The 13,270-nt window shown below is 34.1% G+C and overlaps 1 protein-coding gene across 2 annotated transcripts in view; it reads left to right on the top strand.

Moving 5' to 3' along the window:
- The window catches only part of RFX3 (regulatory factor X3), a 283,650-nt gene that overhangs the window by 236,810 nt on the left and 33,570 nt on the right, over window positions 1-13,270 (top strand). For both annotated transcript variants that reach the window (XM_053656370.1, XM_053656369.1), the window contains exons 14-16: window positions 2,804-2,901; window positions 5,942-6,091; window positions 11,307-11,515. In XM_053656370.1, coding sequence (XP_053512345.1) covers window positions 2,804-2,901; window positions 5,942-6,091; window positions 11,307-11,515 — 457 coding nt within the window. The remainder of the gene's footprint in view (window positions 1-2,803; window positions 2,902-5,941; window positions 6,092-11,306; window positions 11,516-13,270) is intronic.

Here is a 13,270-nt window from a genome sequence, read left to right as displayed (position 1 = left end):
ACTCTATCTACACCACATTCCTGACTAAGGTTTGATTAAAAGTGATGTTGTTATGAAAATTTTGATGTGAAAATAAATTCCCTATTGATTTATGTTTCAGAATCTGATTTTTTCTGATTTCATCGTGCTCCCTGTGCTCTGAGTCATAATCTCTAGAGATGTTTCAGAGAAGTTGCATAGGCTAGCTCATTAGCCTATGACATCTTCCCACCAATTTCTCTTACAAGATACAAGAAGAAATGTCAGTGAGCACTTTCTTAATTGAGGCAATTCAACAACATCAATATTCATTAACTAACTCTAAAATATTAAGCTTCCGTGTTAGCCTCACAAGACTATAACTTATAAATTCAAGTTTCAAGTTTTCTAACTTAAATCATGTGTCAGTTTTAAGTTAACTTTAAGCCCCACAATTTAAATACATAATACATTTCACATTTGTTTTTTGTAAGTCATGATTTAAAAAACAATTTACTTGGTCAAATACTTTGTTTCTACATTCAGCAGATAGCTCATCTTCAGGAATTTTTAAGTAAATATAGTTTTATTGTTTCTCTGAAATTACAAGGCTATTAATATGCCAAGTAAATTTGGGAATTTAATTCCTAATCTACAAAAAGACTTAGCAAAATGAAGCATCAAATACAGTTTAGATAGCTAGCTTTTTGTTGTGTGCATTTTAATATTAATCATGAGCAGGTTGAAACAAATTAGCTTTGCAATAGATGTTCCATTTCAAACATCCATTCATGAGAAAGATTGTCAAAGTTAATGTGCACAGTTTGATCTGATGTGAACCTATAGAGAGAGCAAACATGAGTTTATTTTAAAAATTGTTATTTTGTGGCTACTAGTTCTTCACTCTATCATTTACTGTCCAGATGGGATTTCTTTTTTTAGCCAAAAAAATGTCTGCATCTCACACTAATTTAAAGTCAGCTTGAAGCTACTATATTCTAAAATATATTTATCTGAAAATGAAAATAAAGTTAAGTGCAAAGAATTGTATAAGAACTCAACTGTTAACACTGAAATGTACAACTATGAGGTATACTTAAAGACTTAAAGGTGGCTCAAAATTTTGCTTAGTACAAAAAAGTAAAATTTTAAAATCTGTAATATCTATTTTAAACATGTCTATATTTTATGATCTCTGTAGCATCAAATTTGTCTAGATAACACAAGACTCAATTTTTTTAGGTAACCTTTCCTAGTTCTTGTTTTTTATGTTAATTATTATATATTAATTATAGGAAATGCAAAATACAGATAGTCAAATTGAATCTTACAAAAAAATTTTCTGAGTTTCAAAAAACGTTAATTTTTTTCACTCCTTTTCATTTCCATTCATGCCTGCCCTCCATGATTCTAGTACATAATGCAGCAGCAGAAAAATATTTTTCTTTCTTTTTTCTTTTTTGGCTAAAGTAGGAAGTTTTGGAAATTTCAAAAGATTAGTTCTCAAGAAATTTCCAAGTCAGTGTTTTTAATAGATGATTCTCATGGTTAATAGTCTGCACTTCTCAAGTGTTTTTCCTAATCAAAATTTAGCCATTTCAATTTCCCTTTTGTCATTTGACCAGTTAAATAAGTCATTGTTTAAAAAATAGTTGTTTTTATTATTGGATTAGTAATATTTGTATCATTTTGCAAGTAACTCAAGCAAATTAAGTTGTCTAATCTGAGTAACAAAAGTAATAGAGAAGCATGTTAGATTATTTGAGCACAGAAAGAAAAGCCAAGAAATTTAATCCTATCATTAACATTAATATTCTTGGGGGCCTTGGATGAAAATGTAACTTCTGTTTTTTTGTAGTGGAATACCAATTGTAATACCTACCTTTATTATAGGGAACCCACAAAGATTTATTTTAGGAATGCCTCAAATATTTATTAAGTGTCTAAAACTGCTTCCACACTTGGGCACAGATGAAGTAGATGCTAATGACTGAATTACTTGTTGCATAAGAGATTGTGTCTTATATTGTACAGCAATCTCAGTAAACAGACCCCTTCTTACAAAACAGTCACCCCTGACAACTGAAGGTGCTGCTGATCGTTTTATGGCCACACAGAAAGCTACTCCCATGGAACCTATCCCCATTTCAGGTTTTTACACAGATACGTGAAGAATATGGAATGGACTGTTTTAGGAATATCTTAAGAATATTGGTCTCTGCGACAGCAATTTTATCACACTGATCTTTTAGCTCTACCTGCCAAGTGAAATAGAGAATAGTTATTCAAAATTTCAAGTTAGGCAATTTTAATTGTTACCTTACTTTTTTCTGTAAGATTGAGAAATAACTACTCTGTTATGTTCTGATGTAAACAGAGGCTTAGAGAAAGAGAAGAAGCTTTACATTATCCTCTTTTGAACTAAAAGAAAATAGATTAAGAGCTTGCAAATCAAGATGAAGAACTTACAAGAACTTATAAGAACTCAAATAGCCTTTGAGCACAGAGCAAATGAAAAGTGTTTTGTCTGAGATAGAAAATTCCATAAGTATATTCACAACTGGTATATGTTGCTATAAGCAAAAATGTTTGAATATTTCTATTTCCCAACCAAGTATACTAAATATCTGGAGCAACATTAGCTTTAAAAGAAAAAAAAGCCCAATATAGAATTCTTGAATGCTTTCAAGGTTAGGAATAATGTTAAATAAAGTCTCATCAGTGAGGACAATATAAGTTCTGTGCTACTTCAGATGTCATTATATGCATGTTTTCCCTTATTCTAGCATAAAGATTAATGTTCTTTTGCATCTTTTTCGTTCTACTTTTATTCTTTAACATTTAGGTGCCTTGACCCAAGCCATTCGAAATTTTGCAAAAAGCCTTGAAGGTTGGCTTTCTAATGCCATGAACAATATTCCACAGAGAATGATACAAACCAAGGTACACTTTTATATCTTTGCTTTTTATTTTGTGTTTAGAAAATTATTCTGGACTATGAATTTTATGTGTCCTATGGAATGACATTATTTAAAATGTTGCTGTTATAACATATATAATTTTTAAAACTGATTTTTACATTTGTATTTTATAACCATGTAATAAGAACTTACATAGAGATGTTTGATAATACAACTTTCCAAAAGACTAGAGAAGCATTTTAACTGTGGTGCATTTATACACCTTATATAAAGTATATATTTCAGATTGCTTAATTTCAGATATTAAAAAGAATAGCCTAGAATGTTCATATAGTTCTCAGTTTAATGAGTTTTAGATGTTTTAAAGTCCCCGGCTATGCTCATCATGCTGGGAAAAGTCCATGGAAATTGATATTCCTTTACTTTCAGGATTTTTTTTAATACTGAAGAATGCTTTTGTGAATCAAGTAATCATTTCTTAAAGTGAACAGTTACCTCATAATTAATCAATGTACATCAGGAATGTGGACTATTTAACCAGAAATATGAATTCCAGTCTCCATTCACCTACTACAGACCATGTCACTTTAGGTTAATCTGTAAACATGCCCCACGGCAGGATTGAACTCATTTTGCCTAAACTTTCATACCAAAAATTACATTTATGGGTTTTTGTCAATGAGTATATCCACCATCAGACTCCAACAATATCCATTATCTTTGAATCTGGGGGTCTAGTTGAGAGAGTGATGCTCTTGTAGTTGATAAGTCTGTTTGCAAACACAAGCAGCTCCCAGATTTCCTGCTTGGACTAAAGTTCTGCAGTAACACTATTTATTTCCAAACATACAGAAAAGACATTTTATTGATTTCCAGCTTATATTTTTGCTTTAGAACTATGCTGTTAATACAGTAGGGATAGCCACATGTGGCTATTTAAATTTGAATTTTAATTTAAGTTAATTTAAAATTTAGTTCCTCAGTCATGCTGACTACATTTCAAGTGCTCCATAGTACCATATGGATAGTGGGTACCATGTTTGGCAACACCTGTGCATTGCATTTCCATCATTATAGAAAGTTCTCCATGGCAGTGCTATTCTGGAGTGCCACACTGAGGCAGGCAAATAAAGGAGGTGTTATTTGATTACGATGGAATGCTTTCCAACTTGGCAAGGTCAGTCATATTTTTAGTAGTACATGGAACAGTTGAAAGCAACTCCCTTCCCATGTCATCAGAGTGGATATGGTAGTAATCCAGCTGCAATATTGGCCATCTCACTGATTTCCAGATTGTGTTTGATTTACCTTGGTGGAAGGTACTTTCTGTGATTCCTCTCTCACTGGTGTACAGTATTTTTTCAGCTGAATACTCAATTATTGAAGATAGTCTACTCTGACAGAGTAAATAGAATAATGAGATTATGACTGGGTATTGTTATTGTAATACCCGGGTCCATATCCCCTCACTGTAATATAGTCTCTGTGTAACCTTGAGCAAGCTACTTATCCTCTTTAAGTCATAATATGTGTCTAGTAGAATGGTTATGAGAATTGAACAAATAATAACATGAGGCACTGAACACAGTGCCCGACACATAGTATGTACTAGATTAATATAAACCACAGCAATGAGGAAAAGTGTAAGACTCTGTTTAGAGGGTATGCGAAGTTCCCCCAAGATCCACATAGTCCTAAAACATTTCACTATGACAGTAGAGCATCCTTCGACCTGTGAATGCATTCTGCCACTCACCATCTTACTATTCAATCAATTGCTTCTTCTGTACCAGTAGTGATTTAATGGCATGCCGTACATGCCTATAAATATATTTAAATGCTCATTAGATCTGCTGTGCATGTAACAAGTTTCCATAAGATCATGAGACTTACATGTTTACCTAGACCTTTTTTTGGCATTATCTTTAATATTTTTCATTGTAACCTGGTTCATTCAGGCCTGCAGCAGGAAACAAATGGTATATCCAAAAGCTAAAATAATTGAAGGGTGTTTAAGAAGGTTTTATTTCCGAAGGTGTAAACAGAGTTAGGAAAAGGAATGCTAAAATACCTCAAGAGTAGCAATAGTGAGAAGTCCTGACTATCCCTGGACCTGAAGGGGAAGGAGGTGAAAGTTGTGGCATTAAGAGAACCTCTTCTTGCCATAGGAAGTGGTCTTGGAACTAGAAAGGAGGCTCTGCCAGAACAGAGAGGAAATGGTCGTTGTGGGGGAATAAATACTTGACCAGGCTTTATTCCCATCCTTCAGTGTTTCTCCAGCGCCCATCATTGGAAGCCACCTGGAAGTTAGAGTGTAAGGAGGGCGGTTACTGTAGTACTTTACATTCAGGCTGATCTTTCTGGCACAGAGCAGAATAGAGAAGGGTGGAAAGTAGACTATGAAGGGCTAAGGGCAAATGAAGGTTTTCTGACTAGCCCTTTTATAGAAATTTACGTTCTGAAAGAGTTCTTGTTGCTTGTATCTGATAAGTTTACCAGCTATATATATGTTGTTCAGAAGGCTGTTGAGACTTTTTTCACATCAGAATTACCCAGATTTCTGTAACATAAAGGTAGTAAATGAATTTGAATGACAGCGCTATGGAAAGTATATACTTTTATCTATTTAAAAAAGTAAAGCTCTAAAGTTTGGTTTTCCAAGTAAAAAGAAAAAAATATTTGCTAAGTTTGTAGTTGACTATTCTATAGAGAGTAGAAAAATAAGGAAAACCAACATTTTTCCTGCCTCCCTAGAGAAAGTCATTTTTTACTGTGGATGAGTAGTTACTTGTAAAATTGGTTTAATTAATGCTGCACTCAGATGTTGAAGAATGTGGGAGTTTGTTTTAGTCTTGACCTCAGCCTACTTAAAAAGAAAATAATACTTCGTTTAGAGAGTAAAATGACATAATTTACAAGTTAGCTCTCTCACCAGATGAATTTGCAATAAGTTTCAGAGGGAAGCATTTAAAATTTGGCAAGGGAATAAAGGTTTGAACATTTGCAGTAGTTTCTTTTACTGGAGGGGGGAAAAAAACCATTTTAATTTGGTTTCTTTGCAGGTTGCCGCTGTAAGTGCCTTTGCCCAGACTCTGCGAAGATACACGTCGCTCAATCACCTGGCCCAGGCAGCTCGTGCAGTGCTTCAGAATACTTCTCAGATCAACCAGATGCTCAATGACCTCAACCGTGTTGACTTTGCCAATGTCCAGGTACTCTGTTACCTTTCAAAACATGTCTTTTAAGGGAAGACAATTTTTTCATCTTAGTTAGGATAATCATATTTTTTTTTTTGCAAAGTTTTATCAATACACAGGCAACATCACTCACTATTCACAATTTCCGGAAAGAGGAGAGTTTCACTCAGCTATGACTTTACGACTCCCCTGTTTTGTGATTAAAATCTGCTAAGGTTTATTGTACTAGAAGAAAACACATGTTACCAGAATTTGCTGAATAGTTAATGGACTAAGGACACTCACAGTCATTGACGTTAGATAATCAGGAGGTTAAATTCTTTCGTCTTCTAACTGCGGGATCTTGGGCAAGTTACTTAACTGCTCTGGCCTTTACTTTCTGTACTTTATGACACCCGTCTTAGATTATTGTTCACATATTTAGTAAGCCCTTCACATTGTAACACATAAGAAGTATTTGTTCATAATAGTGCCTCATCTAGAAAGAACTAAGAATGACTCTATTTCTGAGTTTCCTATAGGTGCCTAATATTTGTTCATTTGAAAAGAATTAGGTGCAATATGTTTGGCTATTTTGATCATCCAAATGAAAAAAATATATTTGAAACTTGTGATCAGACTATTCACTTGTACTTTAAAGTACACTTAAAAAGAGCTAATTTAGGAATATTATTTGGAATCCCAACAAATAGTTTATTTTATATATTAAAGTAATAAAGCTAATTGTTACCATATAAAACAGTGCCATTGCTCACTAAAAATAGAAACAATAATAAAAGAAAAAATAAAATAAACATAAAAGTTAACAACTTTTGTGCTTCAGAAGAGATTATAAAAAACATGAAACAATACCTTGGCTGGTGTTGCTCAGTGGATTGAGTGCCGGCTTGCAAAGGGTCACAGGTTTGATTGAGTTCAGTCACAGAAAATAAATTAATGATTCCTAATAATAGCTGAGATTTTAAATTTTCTGCGAACATTATTTTTATTTATATATTTGTATGTCTGCAACCCTAAGAAGTATTTACAGGAAGGAATTTTTCCAGGTTATAAACATCAACCTTCATAACATCTTTGCATGTAAATGGTCAATTATTTGTCTACTCTACTACTACTCACTCTGCACCCACTTACCTTCTCCCTCCCTCTGTTCTCAGCTACCAAGTTTTCCTGGGTCCACACAATGTGATTAAACATCTACCCTCCAAATCCTCTTGCCTTTCCTCAGAAGACCATGGAAACAGTGCTGTACCCTTTCTTTCCCCCTACGTTTTACTTCTCATGTCACTTTTCATTTCAATGAGTAATCTTTCTCAGAGTAGCATATTCCATCTTTCACTCCCTTCATTCTTTCCCTTTTCCATTCCCACTTTTGCCTGGTTTTCTGATCCTCTAGTTTTCTCAGTCTACTGCCTAGTATTCTACCTTTATCACCCTTTTCACCTATCCCTTGATCACTTGGAAGTTGCCCCTGTCCCTACAAGATTAACCTCAGTGAGACTGACACATATACGAGTGATGCTCTTTTAATGAGGAAACTTCAATTTAAAATAGTGAAATTACATGTAAGGGTCAATATTATCATACTCTAGGAGCCTGAACATACTAAAAAGTTTCTTTCTGATATCCACCTATCTTTCACTGCTTCAGTCTTCTCTGATTGTATCTTCTTTTCTTCGTGCATTCAGGATAATTTTTTTGTTGCAGTACAATTGGTTTTTTTAATTGATAGCATTACAGTAGTATTATTTTCTAATTTTTTTGTGTGTGAATGGATAGTTTTTCATTTACATTATGGGCAAAAATGGGTTTTGATGGGTTTTCCTAATAACCTAACTATTGTATGTGCTCGTGTTTCTGTATTTTAAAAAAATCCGATTTTAAAGCTACTAACTCTATCATCTTGGGTGTAATTTATTTTTAAGAACATCTTTAATGTTCATCTTTAGCTTTTTCCATTATAAAATTTAAATGTTCGGATTCTTTTTACAAGGGAATATTTACAATATATTCTGCTGTTAGTATATTTTCAGTCTTGAGAGCAGCAAAATGAAGTATAATATAAAGCCAAACTTGAAAAGCCAGAATAATATCCTGTGACTTTTATTTCTCTAAGTTTGGTTTTAGATTATTATTTTTCTTGGCCAAAGCTAACTTGTAAGGAGATAGTGAGTTTGAGAAATGAAGTTTAATTCTTTGAGGGTACCAGTAAGTTTCTCATCCTAGTTATCCATGCACAGACAAAAACAGTATCCCCTATAGTGGATATAAAGTTTCATTTTTGCAAAATGAAAAAATTTTAGAGCTGTACTGCACAATAAGGACATGTAGTTAATACTCCTGTATTGTACACTTAACAATGTTAAGGTGATAAATTTTATGTGTTTTTTTACCACAACAAAAAAATGGTTAGATGTTCATGAAATAACCAAAAACAGCCTTCCCTGTGTTTTTTTAAGTCCTCAGTTCTTCTGTGGGTACTCTTAAATTGATATAAAATTTCTGGGAGTTATTTCACAGTGAATTTTAAAAGATCATAACTATTCTTATACTATCCTGTCATATAGGCAGAAAGAAGTGCAAAAGAAAGCAAAGATCTAATTACAAGATTGCTAATTCTGGCATTATTCCTAGTAGTAAAAAATTGGAATGAATAGAAATGTCTAATTGTATGGAATTGGTTATGTAACTAGTGCCATATTTATACACTGAAGCAATTCAATCACTGAACATTAAACATATCTCTATATTTGCCTAAATGGAAAGATAGTTATTATATATAGTTAACTGAAACTAATCAGAATATCTAGTAGGATGCATAATCTGATCCTCTTTTCTTTTAAATACTTAATTTGTTTATGCATACATGCATATTCATACGTGAAAAGATTGAAAGGTATATACAGTAGCTTGTTGTGGTCATCCCTTTATTGTTAGCATTTAGATATTCTTCATATTTTGTTCCTTTTGCTTACTTGTATTTTCAGTTTTTCTATAGTCACATTTTAATGTATTTAAAATGTTTACAAGTGGTGTTTAGGAGGTAAAATCTGGAAGTGTTTATGACTAATTAGATAGGAGAAAGGATAGTAGATAGTATCATCAGCTGGGAATATAGAAGAAACCATAGATTTCCCTATAATGGTGTCATCATCCGGGGAAGTGACTGAAGTTTGGCATTTGGTATCCAGAGTATCTCCCTGTTGAAATGTCTCTTAAATAGGTAAAGTTTATAGGATCAGGAGAGATAGTGGAACCAGAGAGTGGAGATTAGGGGTTTATTCAGTTGAAATTGTTGATTTGAATGAACTTGTTCTTTGAGAGTAGATAGAATAAAAGATATAGACAAACACTCTTTACAGGAATATACATACACATTCACCTTGTTTTAAGTGTAGAATTAGGACTTTCGCAGACACCCCTCCACTGAAACCTATCTTGAAAATATTATCTGGATACAATGAGCCCTGCTTAAAAACTATTGTCAGATTTCATTTCTCTAATTTAATGTTGAGGGAAAATGAGTCCATTGAAATGAAATGAGTTGCTGGAAGTCAAATTAGTTGATTCAGACCCTGTATTAAAATTCGTGTCATCTGACTCTCAGTCAAATATTGTATTATGAAATGGTTATATTCTGTCCTTGAGAGTGTAGTTATTTAATCTTAAAAGACAATGTAGCACTGGAAACATAAAACTTATGGCAACCACTGAAAAATAGCCTTAAAAGTTCCTATTGTCATTGCTATCACCAAACGTGAAACTTCCCAATCAGTACCAGAAGGAAAACTGTAGGAATTTAGTTTCTTGGCAGGTAGCATATCTTCACTTTCTCAAATGTATTTTTGTTGTTGTTATTGTTGTTTGCAGTTCTGTAAATTAATTTGCATTCATACTCTGGCCCTGACAGCCCTTGAGATTTGTTTCCAATTTATAAAATGCATACGGCATAAGCTTCTACCTGGTACTGTTCAGTGTTTGTTTCTCTTTTAATCCTGAAGGACTACTTTTGGTCAATCATATCTGTTTATTTATCTGACTTACCCTAAATCCTCTCAAATGAATTGGGTTTTTAATGTTTTGTCTGATTGGAAGGAAACAAAAAGAACTTGTTGCATGCAGCATAAAAACCAAATAGAATGGAAGGTCTCGTGTACTGTAGGTTCAGGGTTTTATTTTTCTTCAGTAAACAGGTGTTTCAGTCTTCCCTACAGACCAGCTCATGTGTTAGGTTGGCCAAAAAGTCCATTTAGTTTTTTTGTAAAATGAAAGATACATTTTTCATTTTCACCAATAACTGTATTGGTTTGGATATTTTGAGTATCTTGGCTCTCTCCTACCATTTGCTTCTAGTGAGTAGAGACCAAAGGTGCTGCTAAACAGCTTCCAATGCATAAGACAGCTCCACAGTGAAGAATTATTTGGCCAAAATGTCAATAGTACAAGAAACTTTACAAACCACTTTTGACGCATTTGATCATTTACAGTACCTTCTCCAGATACTGCACAAATCTTTTTTTTATTCTTGTTTACTCTATTACAGTCGTTCGAATTTTTCCCCCTTGGTGCCCCTCCATCCAACCCACCCCCCGCTCCCATAGTCCATCCCCACACCATTGTTCATGTCCATGGGTCATTCATACATGTTCTTTGACTAATCTCTTCCCCTTTTTTCCACCATCCCTTCCTCTCTTTATCCTGGTAGCTGTCAGTCTGTTCCCAGAGCCAACAAGCAAAACAGAACCAGGCACAAATTTTTTATTGCATTTCATTTGCATTTTTACTTTTCTTAAAATAATAAAGCATAATATGTCAACAATCTTGTGCATTTACTGCTATCTTCCAATATTAAAATGGCTGCGCAAAAATTCACCAATTTTTATGTTTTTTTAAATACAAGCTGATATGATAGCTATCACAATACAACCTAACAAAATTGTTTTGAATCACGTTAAAGATAACTAAGCACTACTAGTACCATCATATGGAAAAAACTCAACAAATTTTTTGGCCAACCCAGTAGAAAAACCAAGCCACGCTCTTATGTCACATCACTTTTTTCATGCACAAAGGCAATGGTATTTTCCTTAACAACTAATTAGTTCTTCATTTAAGTTATTTGAAGCTTTCATTATAATTTCCCATTCATGCATAAGGTTTGAATGCTGACATTCAATGAAAAGATGCTGAGTCGAACTTTTCCTTTGCTTTCTGTGTACTGTCATCCCAGGAGCAGGCTTCCTGGGTGTGCCAGTGTGATGACAACATGGTTCAGAGACTAGAAACGGACTTCAAGATGACTCTCCAGCAGCAGAGCACCCTGGAGCAATGGGCTGCGTGGCTTGACAACGTGATGATGCAAGCCCTGAAGCCCTATGAAGGAAGACCCAGTTTTCCTAAAGCTGCCAGGCAATTTCTGCTAAAATGGTCTTTCTACAGGTATGATCTCATTTTTTACTATGCTGTATTTTTGTTGTCTTCAGATGTGTGTATATATGCATGCTTCTCAGACAAAAGAAAATAAATGAGTTGCAGACTTCAATTTGCAGAAACTTCCTGCTGTGAGTATCTTCACCCCAGCTCACTGATTACAGCATTATGGATTTGTACCAAGAAACATGAACATCATCAGCCTTCTGCTAGGAAAAGAAAGCCTCTCTCAAAGCACAAGAGTTCTCCAATGGGAACATCTAAGATTTCGCTCTAGATAACATGTTCGGCAACAGTCTGAAAAGGGCTACAGTCCCTCCACTGTCAAACATACATTATTTAGGCTTCTTTCTTGAGGACTTAGCACCAGTCTTCTTTTTATGCTCTGGTCCAGTGATTCTCGGAGACCAGCATCACTGTCACTCGGAAACATGTTAGAAATACAAATTTTCAGGTCCCTCCACTGAATCTACTTAACTCAGAAACAGCAGAGGTGAGGCCCCATGATGTGTGCATTTTCAAACGTTGTCCAGGTGATTCTAGTTCATTTCTTAATTTGATCAGTTATAACTGTTTGAAACCTAGCTGCACATCAGAATTAGTGTAAAAAAAAAATCCTAGGTATCTCCCAAAACTTGCTGGATCAAAATCTTGATGGTTAGGGAGTACCAATGAGGAATAAATCAGAAATTCTTTCTTCAAAAACTTATTTGGGCTGATTCGAATGCATAGCTAGTTTAATATCCAATAATCTGATAGTATGAAATGAATCACTTTTTGACTAAAATAACGTAGATAGAAATTTTTGCGGACATAGAAGAACCCTGGAAGGCCTTCAGATTACTTGGACCCAGAGAGCTTTCAATTAGGGTGGTAGTTGCTTTGGTTTTCATTGTGACTTCTTTTTCTTAACTAACATGGTCCAATTCTTATTTCTTAAACCAAAGTAGAGCTGCAGATCTACTATATATGTTTAATTAAGAGTTAAATTATCCTTACATCCTAAAAATAGTTTTCTAGTGTCTAGCACAGATTCAAGTGCAATAAAAGAAAGCCTGCCAGTTTTGTGTTGTTGTTTTGTTTCTGGAATTAAATCATTCCAAAGTTCTGTCTGACATATACATATTTAAAACCCGTAGCCCACACGATTTGAGAAGTACCTTATTAAGGTGCTGTCTGACCCTATGACCTACTAGTATGCTTTAGTAAAACCAATGCTAGGTTTAGATCTGGGTGTTAATGAGAAGTATGTTTCCCCTGGATACATGGGGAAGATTTAGAGGACATTGTCACAGTGTTCTCAGAGTAACAGTAATAATAGAAGTCAAACATTTAATTTGGGAATATTTCTTAAGAAAATGTCATTTATTTTCCTGTTTGCATGCAAGTCAACTTTTTATTCATCCACTTTTTTCTAGAAAATTATATAGATGATATATGTGCTTCATGAATGATGATGAAACAGAAGTTACACTAGCCAGTTGTTCTAAAACCTAAATGGCCAGAAGCAGAGTGCATTCTCTATATCAGAAAAAGCAAGGGATTTTCCCCATGCTTACTGTTTCATTATGTTGTTATGTTAGAACTGCCCTTACTTCTTCCTGTGGATTTTTATTTTTACTATATTTAGTTGATAACATTTTAGAAATACACCCCTGGAGCCTTTGTCTCCCCAGAGATCTGTTACAGGTATATTGAAAAGAGAAAATTACTTACTTGTATTTCTTGTTCTTGCAGATATACAAACCTAGATCATCACTTGCC

Source organism: Artibeus jamaicensis, unplaced genomic scaffold, assembly GCF_021234435.1.
Source record: "Artibeus jamaicensis isolate MK-2021 breed Jamaican fruit bat unplaced genomic scaffold, CSHL_Jam_final scaffold_1964, whole genome shotgun sequence".
In the NCBI taxonomy this organism is placed as follows: Eukaryota; Metazoa; Chordata; class Mammalia; order Chiroptera; family Phyllostomidae; genus Artibeus; species Artibeus jamaicensis.
Note: the sequence above shows the minus strand (reverse complement) of the source record. Positions and strands in the feature narration are given on the sequence as shown.